The sequence below is a fragment of the Amphiura filiformis genome, chromosome 16 (genome assembly GCF_039555335.1).
Source record: "Amphiura filiformis chromosome 16, Afil_fr2py, whole genome shotgun sequence".
NCBI lineage: Eukaryota > Metazoa > Echinodermata > Ophiuroidea > Amphilepidida > Amphiuridae > Amphiura > Amphiura filiformis.
The window spans coordinates 62,402,719-62,416,469 of NC_092643.1; the positions used below are offsets into that span (position 1 = coordinate 62,402,719).

Here is a 13,751-nt window from a genome sequence, read left to right on the forward strand (position 1 = left end):
ATGCCTACAGCTAGGGTGTTTTGTGAGCTAACATTTAGGAGCATGGATTAATCGTAATGTTTTCAATATACTAGCAGTGCATGCTTCATTTCCCGCGCCGTATTTCAGGCATCTTGGCAGACAGAGTTTGTTAGAGGCAAATTTCAGGCTAATTTCCCTCCATAATTTTACCTGTTCTGAGTCATGTGATATCGCATGCAGGGTAGCAAATTGTGCTATTCCAATTGAAATCCATACACCCTCTATGGAAGACATGACCTTTAAGGGTAGACTAAGTATTGTTGGCTGAAGGAGCCATAAAAAAATTGATTTTCATTATCTAAATCAATATAGTATTGAAAAATAACACTTGTGATGTTTTGCAAAAGTTCATTCTACAAATCACATACTTTGAAAACTTGCTTGATTTATTGCTGTGAATGAGTTATGTATGTTTTACAAAAGTGTTGTTCTTTCAGCCCTCTTTACAACATAACTCAAGAACCACAGGACCTACAATAGTATATCTGTGATATTTGAATTCTTCTACACACTCGCTATGAAATGATCAATGCAAATTTTGCCAAAGCTCACTACAATTTGCAAGATGCTGTGAACTACCAAATCGCAACAGTTTAAAATAGTTGCTAACCTTAATCTCCAACACTGAAGGTGTAGACTTCAAATGGAGTCACCCATTCAGGTAACCCCATTTAAAATTCACACTCCCTGTGTGGGAAATTAAGGTCATGTCTTCAGTAAGGGGTATATGGATTTCAATGGGAATAGCGCAGTGTGTTCCATGGTTACAAGCTCTTACCCTAACATCATTGGATGATGAAATTGGGGGTTTGTCATCAACTAATTGTCAAGGAAAACTTGTGGCTGTATTTCAATGAATATTTCTGCTGGTTGCGTTTAGATTGATGCAGTGCCTTAGCCAGGGTTTTGCAATAGGGGGAGGAGCAAAAGGGGAAAAGGCAACTTTCAAGAGGGTAATTTGACAAAAAGGGCAAAAAAGGTCTAAGAATCTAAAATATCATCATGGCGTCTAACATCCAACATATCACACAGCTGCAACCCCCAACAACGCCATTGGGTTGATGTTGTATTATGGGTAGGGGTATAATTTTGGGAATCATGTGTCTTATGGGGTGTGTCTGTGGTGCATAGTGTGAAAATGGACTAAAACATGCATGAAATGTCATACGGTACTAGACTTTTCCCAATTTAGAGATCACAGAACTTATTCAAGCATTATGTTTAGAATAGTCTGTCAAAGGCGTTAATTTTTCCTGTCCGAGGAACAAACTGCCTGTCCAAAATGATGGGTGGCAAACTAAGACCTTGGCTAACAGGTTACTTATTTTACCTCATGATTATATGATGCTTTCAAATGTTGCGGTCTCTAAATGAAAAAAAAATGTTTCTAAGAAAAATAATCTTGATATCGCTCAAACTGACACTGAATGATAACATTTATCTAATGATTGATATGCAGGGTTCATTGCCTTCGCCGTCATGTGCACGCAGGGATTAAAACCAGCGAAAAAGCAAAACCTGCTGACCAGAGCAACATTCCTACGCCCGAGGTGCAATTTGAATGCTGATATTATTAAGTAAAAACCTATGATCATTTAATCTTGCGGTTTTTTGGAGCAGCGGCAAGAGATTAAGCGACGAGACTCAATTGAATGTTTGAAATGGCAGGAATTAATTTGAAGAGAATGGCACTTTTTGTCTGATGAGCTTAATGATGCAAGCGCTGATCATCAAATTTAGTGTTATAAGCGCTTTAGATGGAGTGCGTCACTGTGTGCACACATGTAGACTTCATACCGTTTACCCAGCTTAAGCTTACTGAATTTATAGACAAACATTTTTTGTACCGGTGACCATTGACCAATTTCAGGACTGCGAGGTTGAACTGAATTATGAAGATTTCATTCAATTTTTTGTGGTTTAGTCACAACATAGACTCTTAAACACAGAGTCTATGGTCATAAAATGACAATGTTAACATCCGTGTTAAAAGTCAAATGTAACACAGCTTGCTTTACAGGTCCATACATAAAGAGTTAACCACAACAACCATACATGTGCTTGACTTTGTTCACTTAGTCACATGTCAATAATTGCAGACGACGTTATAGTCAATATTGTCAATTTTCTGGCCAAATGAGCCAACACTAATTTGAGTGTTTTGTTCTTTAAAAACCTTTTATTTATTGCTCCCTTTCCTTTCCTCTTTTGGATATGAAGACTAACTTAAGGGGGTACTACACCCCTGAAAAATGTTGTGCCTATTTTTGCATTTTTCTCAAAAATTATAGCACATTGGTGAAAAGTAAGATATGTATATTATAGGGGCAAGGACTACAACTACTGTACTGAAAATTCAGCAACTCAAAGCAAGTAGTTATTGATTTATTGATCAAATATTGGTTTTCCCTCATTTTGGACTGTAACTCCACAACTGTTGTCTGTGCTGAAAGAAAATTTCCAGTGCAGTAGTTGTAGTCCTTGCCCCTATAATATACATATCTTACTTGTCCGCAATGCACTATAGTTTTTGAGAAAAATGCAAAAATAGGCATAAAATTGGGCAGGGGTGTAGTACCCCCTTAACTGAAACTTTTGAATGGAATTCAACTTTTGATGCACATTTTAGGATTAACACAATGACTTGATTCAACCATGTTTTGCAATTGAGAGTTGTAAACATGTAAAGCTTGGCACAAAGCTGTTAGACCATGTAAAATTAATTTTTTGGTTCTCGTCCCCTCATTTTCTGGAGTTGGCCCATACTTTTTTTCTTTTACAATTTTCAGATATAACTTATGATTTCAAAGCTCCAGCAATTTGTTACGATGATAATAAAGTTAATGAAGCGACTTGAATTAATGAAGTTTTTGTAGTATACCCACAGAACCTTAAAATAAAAAAGTACTGCATCATTGTGTAAGAATGCATTGAAAAAGGAAAAAGCAAATGCCAATCTTGCATTGTAAAAAAAGGGAAAAAATATTTTGCTCCTGGACCTAACAGGACCAACAAAGCAAGCCTGGGGAATCTACTTGCTAGTAACTGTAATATCACATGCAATATCATTAACAATTTCAAGCCAATAAAAGTTCTGTTGCATTCTTTTCAGTTTCTGCCTATCAGCAAATCATTTTTCATTTTCCAATTCTGAAATAGCATTCTTATTATAATGAACCATTTAGAACATGGAATGGTACTGATAATGAAATTATGTGTTCTTATTCATGGGGCAGCTATCATGTCCTCATACACACATGCTGTTAGACCATAACAAAATAGCTGCTCATAACACACCCACCAAATGTCAACACTGAGGTTATTGCACCGTTATGTTTGCCGCTGAATATACTATGACAATAGTGACCATGGGCAAAGGGGAATTCATGTTGCAAAACTCTGAGACTTGATGCGTGATGTTGCATTGATTTGAAAATAGGATTTTTAAAGACTCGCTCTTGTGTAAAACTTGATAGTCTGCTTTTTTAAAGGGCTAGATTGTCTTAGTTGGCATTGTGCATGAGTTGAATGAAAGGGACAGTGGTGGCATCAGGATTTTATTTAGGGGGGCATGGGGGTAGCAAGTGGAATTTCAGGGGGGACAACAAATTTTGTGCAAATTTGTTGCAAAAAGTGGTAATGTTCGTAATTTTGGTGGGTTTTTACTGGTGGCAAGAGTTAGTTCTGACTGGGCACTGGAAAGGGAATGTTAGGATCTGATAGAATAAGAAATGGATGTTTGTTTGTTCAAATGGTTGTTCCGTTTAGAAACACACTTACGTCCTGATGGGACAGGGCTCCAATAAAATTCCCAAAGCTCACAAAAGTATCCTGTGCACTTTTTTCCTTTTCCTACCTACCAAATAATAAACCAACTCTCAAGACCATAGTCTGTATACCTTCCACGAGTCAGTAAAGTAAAATCAAATTTTGAGATTTTCTCAAAACCTGTTAATATTAGCAGGAATCTGTTATGCTAGTTGGATTCCTTGCATCATTTCCTTTCTTAAAATGTATACTTTTATGTACTTTTCATCATTACATTTAGAGATACAATAAAAAACAATATCTAAATTACTGACTCGAGGAAGGTATACAAACTATAGACTTAGCCAGCCAAGTATGATCATGCAGACAGGTAGGCAGACATTTTGATAAAAACATACAATTTGGGCCCTGGAGAATCCGTGTTTTGTTTTGTTAATTCTGTATTTTCTGCTTTCCCACATTTATGCCAAATGCCAGATTCTGTGACATTACACACTAAAATAAACCTGTTATACATCCAGTACATTATGGTATGTCATACAATTCAAAGCGCAGTTGTAAAAAAGTAAATATATTATAGTCTTGGATGGACTGGGAGATGATTGTTGTTTTTATACCTTTTCTATTCTCTGCCGACTTGATAAACATTATGTTACTTGTCAAATATTGTTAATGAGATAATATATGACAAGTCAAAGTTTTAATTTTCTTCCAAATACTGTCAAATTCTGCGCATCGGTGATAATCCCATGCGAAAAGCTAAATTCCATGTGAAATGTCAAATTCCGCGAATAATGTTTTCCACGAATGCGGATTCCCCAGGATCCGAATGATAATCATGTGGTTTAATGTACAGTTTGATTATAGCTGTCAATATGATAGATTAAAAACATTTTCAGCGTTTCTAGAATTCCATCAAGATAGCTGTGTTTGTTAATGATACAGAATCAATCTCATTATCTGTGATAGACTCTTTAATTCAAATGTTGCTGATCAAATCATTACAAAAACATTGATATAGATCAGTGGTATATCAGTGGTATATCCCAGCTAAAGTGTTGAAATATTTGTAGTAGGTAAAAGTATCACTACTCTAACATAAGGGATCAGTGATTGTATTTAAATGTTTTAGTAATCGTTATTATCTGGAACATTTGAATTGTGGAAAGACTTCTCAGGAAGGTTTTCCCCTCTAAAAATGATAAATTTATAGAAGAAAATAGCAATGCTAAAAACAATATGAAGCCCCATTGAATGGTGTTGAAATAAGCTTCTACTATGTACATGTACAGAACCCTTTAACATTTACTAAGACTTAGTTGGAGTACATACTGTCTGAAGTTGACTTGAGTCAAATTTGAACTTAACTTCATTTGTGTGTAGAAGGGCTCATATTGAAATTCCCTTACACAGGAAGGTGTGCACCATCCTGCAGCTTTCCTGTGCTAGCCTTCTTTTGTTAAAATCCTGGGCAGGGTGTATCACTGATGCATATAATCCATCCGCTTTATGACCGAGATTTCCTGAGGCGCGCGCTTAGCGAGGGAATCCTGCCTTCTTTCTGTGTGAAAATGTGGTAGGGTATTTCAATATGAGCCCTAAATAGGATTGCAATTTGAACGCCACTTCAGAAGTCGGCTTCTAATGACAACCTGGAGTATCACTTTTGAATTGGACGATAACAGACTGGCCCCAGATTTCATTTTGTGTAATTGCTTAATTTTTACAATTGAGGTGTCAAATTTAAAAAGGCCATCTTCTGTACCTCATTGTAATTTGGTCTTGACATTGAAACTAAAAAGTTGCTCACCAACAAAAAACACATTTTTATTTATTTTTTACTAATCTTAACTTAATAGACCAAATAATTGCCTGGGTCTTAGAATTTTCCCTTTTGAATACCCAGCAAATATATTAAAAAAGCATGTGTATTCTGTATTGAGAATAATCTTGACCATGATAGAAAAAAACGTAATTGCATGGACTTTCCCCTTTCCCCTTTTTTTATCTTACAAATACCATATGTTAAAAGCACCAACCATGTTTATTTTATATGCCAATGCTCTTGACCTTGAGACAAAAAACATTTATCAATCTCAATGGCAATATCAGTTACAAATGACCTTGAACCTGACTGGCAGACTCCAGGCAAAGGAGCAACGACCAGCCAGCCGGGCGTGTCTGTCTGTCTGGCTCCGTTTATTATAGCCGCCACTAGGTTGTTGAACCCTTCACTTAAAATCAGATGCTATAAAGATGTTGGCGAGCTATACTGGTATCATCATCAACATCATCATCATCATCATCCAAGTTGTCATCTATCTCGGTGATGACACGCACATTGTTATGCTTGGTTGATTTATAAAGCGACAGAGTATTGTCATGTGATGAGATGTGCTATCATATTGGGCTATTTAACCAATTGCCTACCACCCCAAAAAAAATGTTCTCATTTTTTTCCAGTCTAATGAAGCAAAGCCAAACCTCTTTGGGATCTTAGAATTTCTCTTTTGTTTAGTTGTATGAGATTGAATTTTTTTCAATGGAATAATTTTGTAATTCCCTGAAGTTTTGTAAGTTCAAAATTTAGTAAATTTATACATGTATTTTTTTTTTTTTTTGTTGTTGCAGTCAGAAATTTTTTTGTATGTCCTCCTGAGTGGGATTTAACATATGCATAGAATAGCCCATTATGGATGGGCTGTAACATATTTTGACTGCTTTCAATATGATTTTATGTCTACTGGATGCATGAGTTTAATGTTGCTAATTACTACTATATGGAGGCTTTTTAACCAATGGTGACATGAGTGAGAGCGTGGTGTGAGTACCCCTGCGTTCATGTCACGGTCAATGCTGAGAGAAGGATGAGAGAACTAGATAGATGCATAACAAGAATGTAACACTGAGGGGGCACAAGACACGCATGTTTTACACAAATGTTTCTTGCTTCACTGGATGATAGTTTTTAGGTCGCCTGAAGAAAAAGGGCTTATGGCATTACGAGTCATGTGTGCGCCAGTCATTCAGTGTGTCTGTCAGTCAGCGCTGTCTCTATTTTTAACCTTAAAGCCATATTGTATCATTTGCTGAGGATGTTGCCCTCAATTTGTTTCATAACCCTGCAAAAATCAAGACTAAACTTTACTTTGAGGACAGTTAAATACCAATTTTTAATAATTTGCCATTATTATTATATCAAAAATTTCAAAAAAGCAAAATTATTTGATATCAGAAAGACATTCCTCTTATTCAGAATGTAATTTGGTGTGTCTGATGTGCTCTCATGTCCGATTCCTCAAGTGTCTCCTTAAAGGGCCTTTCCACTTAGCCTTATGATGGTGAAACCAAGAGTGACTTTGAGAACTCCCAACTAGTCTAGAAACTACTAGGATATATCGAATGCTCATTACAACAAAGCCTTATCTCCCCATTAGCTTCCCACAAGCCTTGGCACACTTCACTGACCACTGTGGCCCAAGGCACACCATATTATAAACCATTTGGGAACAAGGGACTGGCAGCTAAGAAGTGCACACCCTATACATACCTGAATAAACCATCACAGCCAGAATCTGCACCTTCAGTTTTTGTAATTTAGACAGTAAGGTCCGTATGCACAAAAGAGTTAGACTGGGTCTAAAGTTAGACCTGGTCTAAGTTTAATTTAATACCAGGAGAAAGGGCATTATCCTTTACAAGTTCTTTTGTATTATTTTTGAACTTTGCATTTAAATCTTTAAAATTTGCTAGCTACTTTAGAAAGGAAATACGAGTAAAGGTCTATTCCTGGTGGAACTAAATTCTGCTTAGACCAGGTCTAACTTTAGACCCGGTCTAACTCTTTTGTGCATACGGACCTAAGCGTTAAGCAGTAAATTTCATTGCCCAGTGGAATTTTAAGTTAGCTTAATTATTTCATGAGAACAAACAGGGACTGACTGCACCAGGGCTCGAAATGGCATCGGCAAACACCAATGCACCCGATTCTTACCACCTTCCAGATTGAGCTAACTTGACTGCTGCAGTGGGTGTTCCTCTTTAAAAGGAACTCTCCCAGTAAGCTCCAGTAGAGTTATATTCTACTCTTTTGTATCCTGGTCCATCTATTTTAGCCATGGTTTGCTCGTGATGCAAAAACCAAGAGTGACATTTAGAATTAGCGTCATATCTGGCGCCTGGGGTCTGGCATTACTCTGTAAATGATTCGCTTCACACAAAGGTGTTTGCATGCATGTGGATATTCCAGTTGAAATCCTTACACCCCCTGCGGAAGACATGACCTTAATCTTCCACACATGGAATATGAATTTCAAACGGGGTTACCTGAATTGGAGACTGCATTTAAAATCTACACTCCCTGTGTGACAGATTAAGGTGACGTCTTCCATAGGGGGTTTATGTATTTTAATTTGAATAGCCCATATCTCCAGGTGTCTTGTCATTCGTTGAAAGGGTAAAAAGTATGTCTCACCATAAGTATATGTAGTTTGATTGAATTTCCTTGGGTGCATTGATACTGCCAGGGGTATATGGTATTTCTCAGTGGTTAATATGTTTCCATGGTATGTTTAATTGATTTCTCTTCATTTCATCTATGATGAGGTTTGCAGACCTTTTTGTTTGCCTACATTGCTGCTATCACCTGTCAACAGATTCATTACATATTTACCTGTACAATGATAACCTGTTGACAAAATAGTTCTTTTCCACCTCTCTTCCTAGTATCTAAGCGCAAAAGTGTAGCACATACTCCAAAATCGTAAAAATAGAAGGTATTCATTTTAATGAATAATGCAATCCTCTGTAAATTTCATAAAAATGTGTGTTTAGACTTTCTGAAAATGCATTTCCACTTGCCAGGGTTGTAGCTCGATGGCAGGTGGCAGAGTCCACTCAGTTTTGGAGCCCACCGCTCAGCTTCAACTTAAAGCACTGGAGGCTACCACTCAGAGACCAAAATTGCAAGAATATGGTAAATTTTGCCAACAAATTGGAAGATTTCATCAAATGCCACCCAGCAATAAAAATATCTTAGCTACAACCTGCCACTCGCTCGTGGCATTGATATTGCACAGATTTTATTTAGTCTTAAATGGCAACAAATGTAGGCATGTTTTTGCTGAATTTGTGGCCATTTGCTCATATTTTCAAAATACCATATTTCCATCTAGTGGGAAGACAACCTGATGACTTTGGGACAGTGAAGTAGTTCTGCTAGGCCTAGAGAGGGAAATGGTTGTTGGGCATTCAGGGCTACTGCTTCCAGAATGGTCTTTGTTATATTCAGCCTGCACATGATGGCTTCATTCCTTACCTTGTCCATTTGTAAAGGATAGACCTACAAAGACATCTCATAGAAAGTGAAAATTCAAAATTTGACCACACAGATGTGCGCATGTGACCTTTGCTTTAAGCTGGCTCCTTTATAACATGGTAGGGGATGGGAAATATGAAATACAATTCCCTGGTATGTAATTTACATTAATATTATGAAAGACTGCCAATGACCATTAATCATATAAATGGATAGCACATGATAGTAACATGTGCATTTTTATTTGTCATTAGAGAGGCCGATGTTGCCTTAATTGCTTAATTCATCCAGTGTAATGTCGGATGCACATGTTCTTCATTTATATTAAATGATATATGAAGACTAGAGAAAATGGCCTTCCATTTTGTTAATTCCCCATGCATTCCTCTCCCATTCCCCTTAGTGTCTTCCATTCCCTCCTCTCTGTCCTTTATTCCCTTCCTAATCCATGTCTTCCATTCATCCTCATCCTCCCTGTCCATGAGCCCCTGCCTCCTCTCTGTCCTCCATTCCCATCCTTATCCCTGTCCTCCATTCCATATGCTTGTCTTGCACGCCCTTCCTAATCCTCTTAGCCCTTGAATTCAGAATATGATAGGACAGTCAATTTGAGATATTTTGACAAGAGCACCTAGAAAGCTACATACATTTTGAATGTCATAAAAATAGACTGTAATCCAAGGCATCAATAACACCAAAGTTATGTTTGCCTAAATGTGATTATTTTGAGCCCTGCCAACACTTGAGCGACTTGTGTACCTCAATAGGCCTACTAGTCTCAGACCTACACCACCTACATGTCATACTGCATGCCGAAATTGTTTGCAAGAAATGAATCACAGATTCTCAGACAATGTTTTACAGCAATGTTGTCTGCACTTATCATATATGACCCAGGGGGTGGTGTTGGGAGCTTGAAAAATAAAAACATTTTGGGAACATTTCAGCCACTTGGCCTCCCCCTTTTACAGTAGTTGGACAAGTATGATTGACAGGTGGATTGAATCAGTGCATTTGATAAACTTACTATGTCCATTTCATTTACCATGCCTATTATTTGTCTCTTATACAGGTAATAATGGCGACCAACTACCTCTGGCCGAGAAACCCATCAAAATTTTGCAGCTGAAAATTAAGGTGAGATATGCTGTGGTTGATGACAGGGCTCAAAATAAATGGGGCTATTAGGGTGATTAGCATCAAATTTCATGTAATAGCCCATGAAAAATACTTGTCAATGGCAAAAAGTACACACAATGACTACTTTTCATTGAATCAGTTAAGCTGGTTTCATACTTTCTGCCGCTTGCTGCTGAGCGGCGTGAGTGACGCTTCATCATGCTGCTTGCGCTTGTCTGCAAGCGGGGGCAGCACACCACTGAGCGGCAGCGGCATGACTCTGAAAGCCATTGTTGCCGCTCAGCACCGCTCCAAAATCATATTTTGTTCTCGGCACCGCTCCGAGTTGACTTGAATTCAACTCCCAGCGATGCTGCCCAAGCGGTGGAGTGATCGATATATCGGCTTGCTGCTGGTCACCGCTAGCGTTTCTTGTGCGACTGCGCAGTGAAGCAAAATCATCTTCAAAGCGGCAAGGGGCAGGAAAGTATGAAACCAGCATTAAAATGGGTTGTGAGCTCAACATTTACAATCACACTGGGTTTGATTCCCAGTTCATCAAGCTCTTTTTTAAAACAATATTTTTTTTAAAGTAAGGGAAAATTTTGAAATCTGGGACTAAAATATTGGTTTTAAGGTGAAAATGATGTTACTGAATGTCAGTCTTGTGCCCATATCATACAAGCTCTCACAGTGTGCAATTTTAGAAATTAGCTAGTGATCATAAACTGGTAGTATTTGTACAGTCGCTACCAGCGTTTGGTAGCATTTGCATACTTGCTACCATTGTTCAGTCATGACTATCGATGTAGTGTCAAAGTTGTCTTGAAGTTGGCTGGTTGCGATTTGACGCTAGGGCATGCTAGCAACTATCAGCAATCGCTTTTCCGATAACCAGCGCAGGTTACGTAACAAAAAGCTGCTACGATCCTTGCGATTGCTTCATGATACAGGCATTACATGGAACACCCTTTAATGCACTTTAAAAAAAATCCTTTACATTATTTATAATTCAAAATTTTGACTCTTGCGAAAAAAAAGATAGTTTCAATCCCCTGATTTTTTTTTTAATACGAAAGGCAACCAATGTAATGCACAGAAATATTCATCCTCAGACTGTCAATACTGAACCAAGATAAGTTTTGAGTAGCTACAGGATTATTAGAATGCAGAAATTTTATCAGTTGGATAAACTTTTTAGAAGGAAATGAAAGCTTTGCCGCCAATCCCGTGAGATGAGTTCGGCAGGCAGATATTTAGGTAGAGAGGCAACGACCTGTGCTCTTAAGTATATATTATGTATGTACACAATGTGTGTGCATGAGTTGTTTAATGCTCTGCATGCTAGTCGTAGGCTTCGACATAAAAAGTGCAAATTTTGAGATATTTTCTTAAAATATCATTCAAGGGCTATCTTAAGGTTTTACCGTCGTTACTAAACCTATCGACGAAATTTTTTTAAATTGACATATTTTGTACATTAATATGTGTAGATAATAAATCAGGAAAAAAAACAGGGGGTGCCGGACCTCACTTTTGAGATACAGCCGTTTTAAAAGAAGTGTACATTTACAAAAATCTCTGTACACTTCAATGGCAAAATCAGCAATTTGCCCAAAATATATCACCTTTTGCGTTGTATAAAAAAATTGTCGAGACAAAATTTTTTTAATTTTATATATGTTATGAAAAAGAAAAAGCTCTGTAAAATCGCGCAAAAAAAATTAGGGGTACCGGACCTAGTTTTCGAGTAAATTGACCAAAATAGGTCAAAAATGCATTTTTTCTGCGACACCATGCGTAGGTAATTGCGTACGTGGATATTTTGGTGCGTGCCAACGCGCTGGTATGAAGCGCGATCTGATGCCGGATCAGCGTTTATTTACGCATATGGCCACAAAAAGGAATTGTCTGTTTACGCAGGAAAGTTTTCACTGTAAAAAAAGTTACCTAAGATACTTAGGCTAAGAAGTATCCATAATTATGAACAATTATTATAATGATCCACTCGTGTAATTATAATGATGTCGACTAAGGCTAAGAATATTAAAAAATCTTAGCCTAATTCTAATTTGGTGTATTTTGGTCACAAACGGGTGTAAGAAAGACTCCCATTCTGCAAAGATATTGGGCCAAAGAGTTATCAAGTTACACAAAGTGAGTTATTTTCAGCTTTATGTTCACCTGACTCGAATGACCAAAAAGAGGATTTATTAAACATGTTAAAGCGAAGCGTTTGACACCATGGACGGAAGTGTTTGACTAAATAGGCCTACAATTATTATAGGCATAGGCCTACTTAGCATGCTTAGTGCCGTTTATCGAGAGGAAAACTTTTTGGTTACAAAAACTATAGGCCTCACGGAATTATCTCGAGGTGGATTCATATCATCAATTGTTGCAGTTCAATTAAAGCAAAGTTAAACGCTGGGTTGCCTATAGCTGTAGAAAAACGTTTGGCCAATTATGATATCATTTTGTAAATGTATGACACATTGGGTTTTTTTTAAACTGAATAGTTTTGATGGTGTTGTCTATATCGCATGCATTATGAATTCAGTACACGTAGTACCGGTAGGTCTTTACCCAATAACACAAAATGCTTTAAACATTTAAATGGTGGATTATAAACTTTTAAAACATTTTAAAAATAACAATCAAAAACATTGAACACTTGCTGCAAAACATATTCTAAGTTGGAACAATGTTGCCAAAATAATATATGTCTACAATAACATTTTCACAACATGTTTTTAATTTTGTTGCAGTGTTAGAAACGTTCTACAAACGTATAACCTTTAATAGGCCTATAATATACCGTAGTGCTTACCCAACATTTAGGCGAAAATATTATTAAAACGAATTAACCCATTTAACCAACACTCGTTTAGGCCTAATGTTAAAAAACCCACCCTGATTCTGTGTTTTTTGTGGGTTTTTTTTGGCGCTCAGCAAACATTGTTTTCTTTATTTTTTGGCCCTAGTTATCGCCGGTGCGCAAAAATAGCATTGACACGCACAACACGCATCGTTCTCTGCGATGTCTGCAACGCACCCCCGCGCACGACTCGCAGCACGCACGCGTTGAAACCAGGCGCAATAGTCAAGTCGAATCGGGTGACGACGGTAAAACCTTAAGAACCACTGAACTAATACTAGGCTTGTTTGTACTCATTTTAATGTGTTTTTCATGCTGATTCCAAATATGGTCATGAAAATTTACAATTCTGAATTTTTGACTTTTTTGTCATCTGCAGTCGACACCTGTGTGTATAAGCTTCCATGTATGGATATCACTAGTAGGAGCCAAAATGGTCTCAACCCCAGTGCCACAGTTCAATAACCCCCATTAACAAATCATAGCTCAAAAGTTGACCTCTAATTGTGGAGTATGATCTTTAGGTACCCAACTCATTCAAAGTTCATTCTGCAAGTGTGCAAAGATATTGAGGTGTTAGAACTGTGTCCTTGCAACTGTGATGTCTTAGATGGTAGTAAAAATGTTACCAAATTTTAATAAACTTAG

At 37.4% G+C, this 13,751-nt stretch overlaps 1 protein-coding gene across 1 annotated transcript in view; it reads left to right on the plus strand.

Annotated features, from left to right (window-relative positions):
* Positions 1 to 13,751, plus strand: part of LOC140136322 (U3 small nucleolar RNA-associated protein 4 homolog) — a 121,613-nt gene that overhangs the window by 34,810 nt on the left and 73,052 nt on the right. Inside the window, exon 10 of the mRNA XM_072158048.1 lies at positions 10,179 to 10,243. Within this exon, the coding sequence (XP_072014149.1) occupies positions 10,179 to 10,243 (65 nt within the window). The remainder of the gene's footprint in view (positions 1 to 10,178; positions 10,244 to 13,751) is intronic.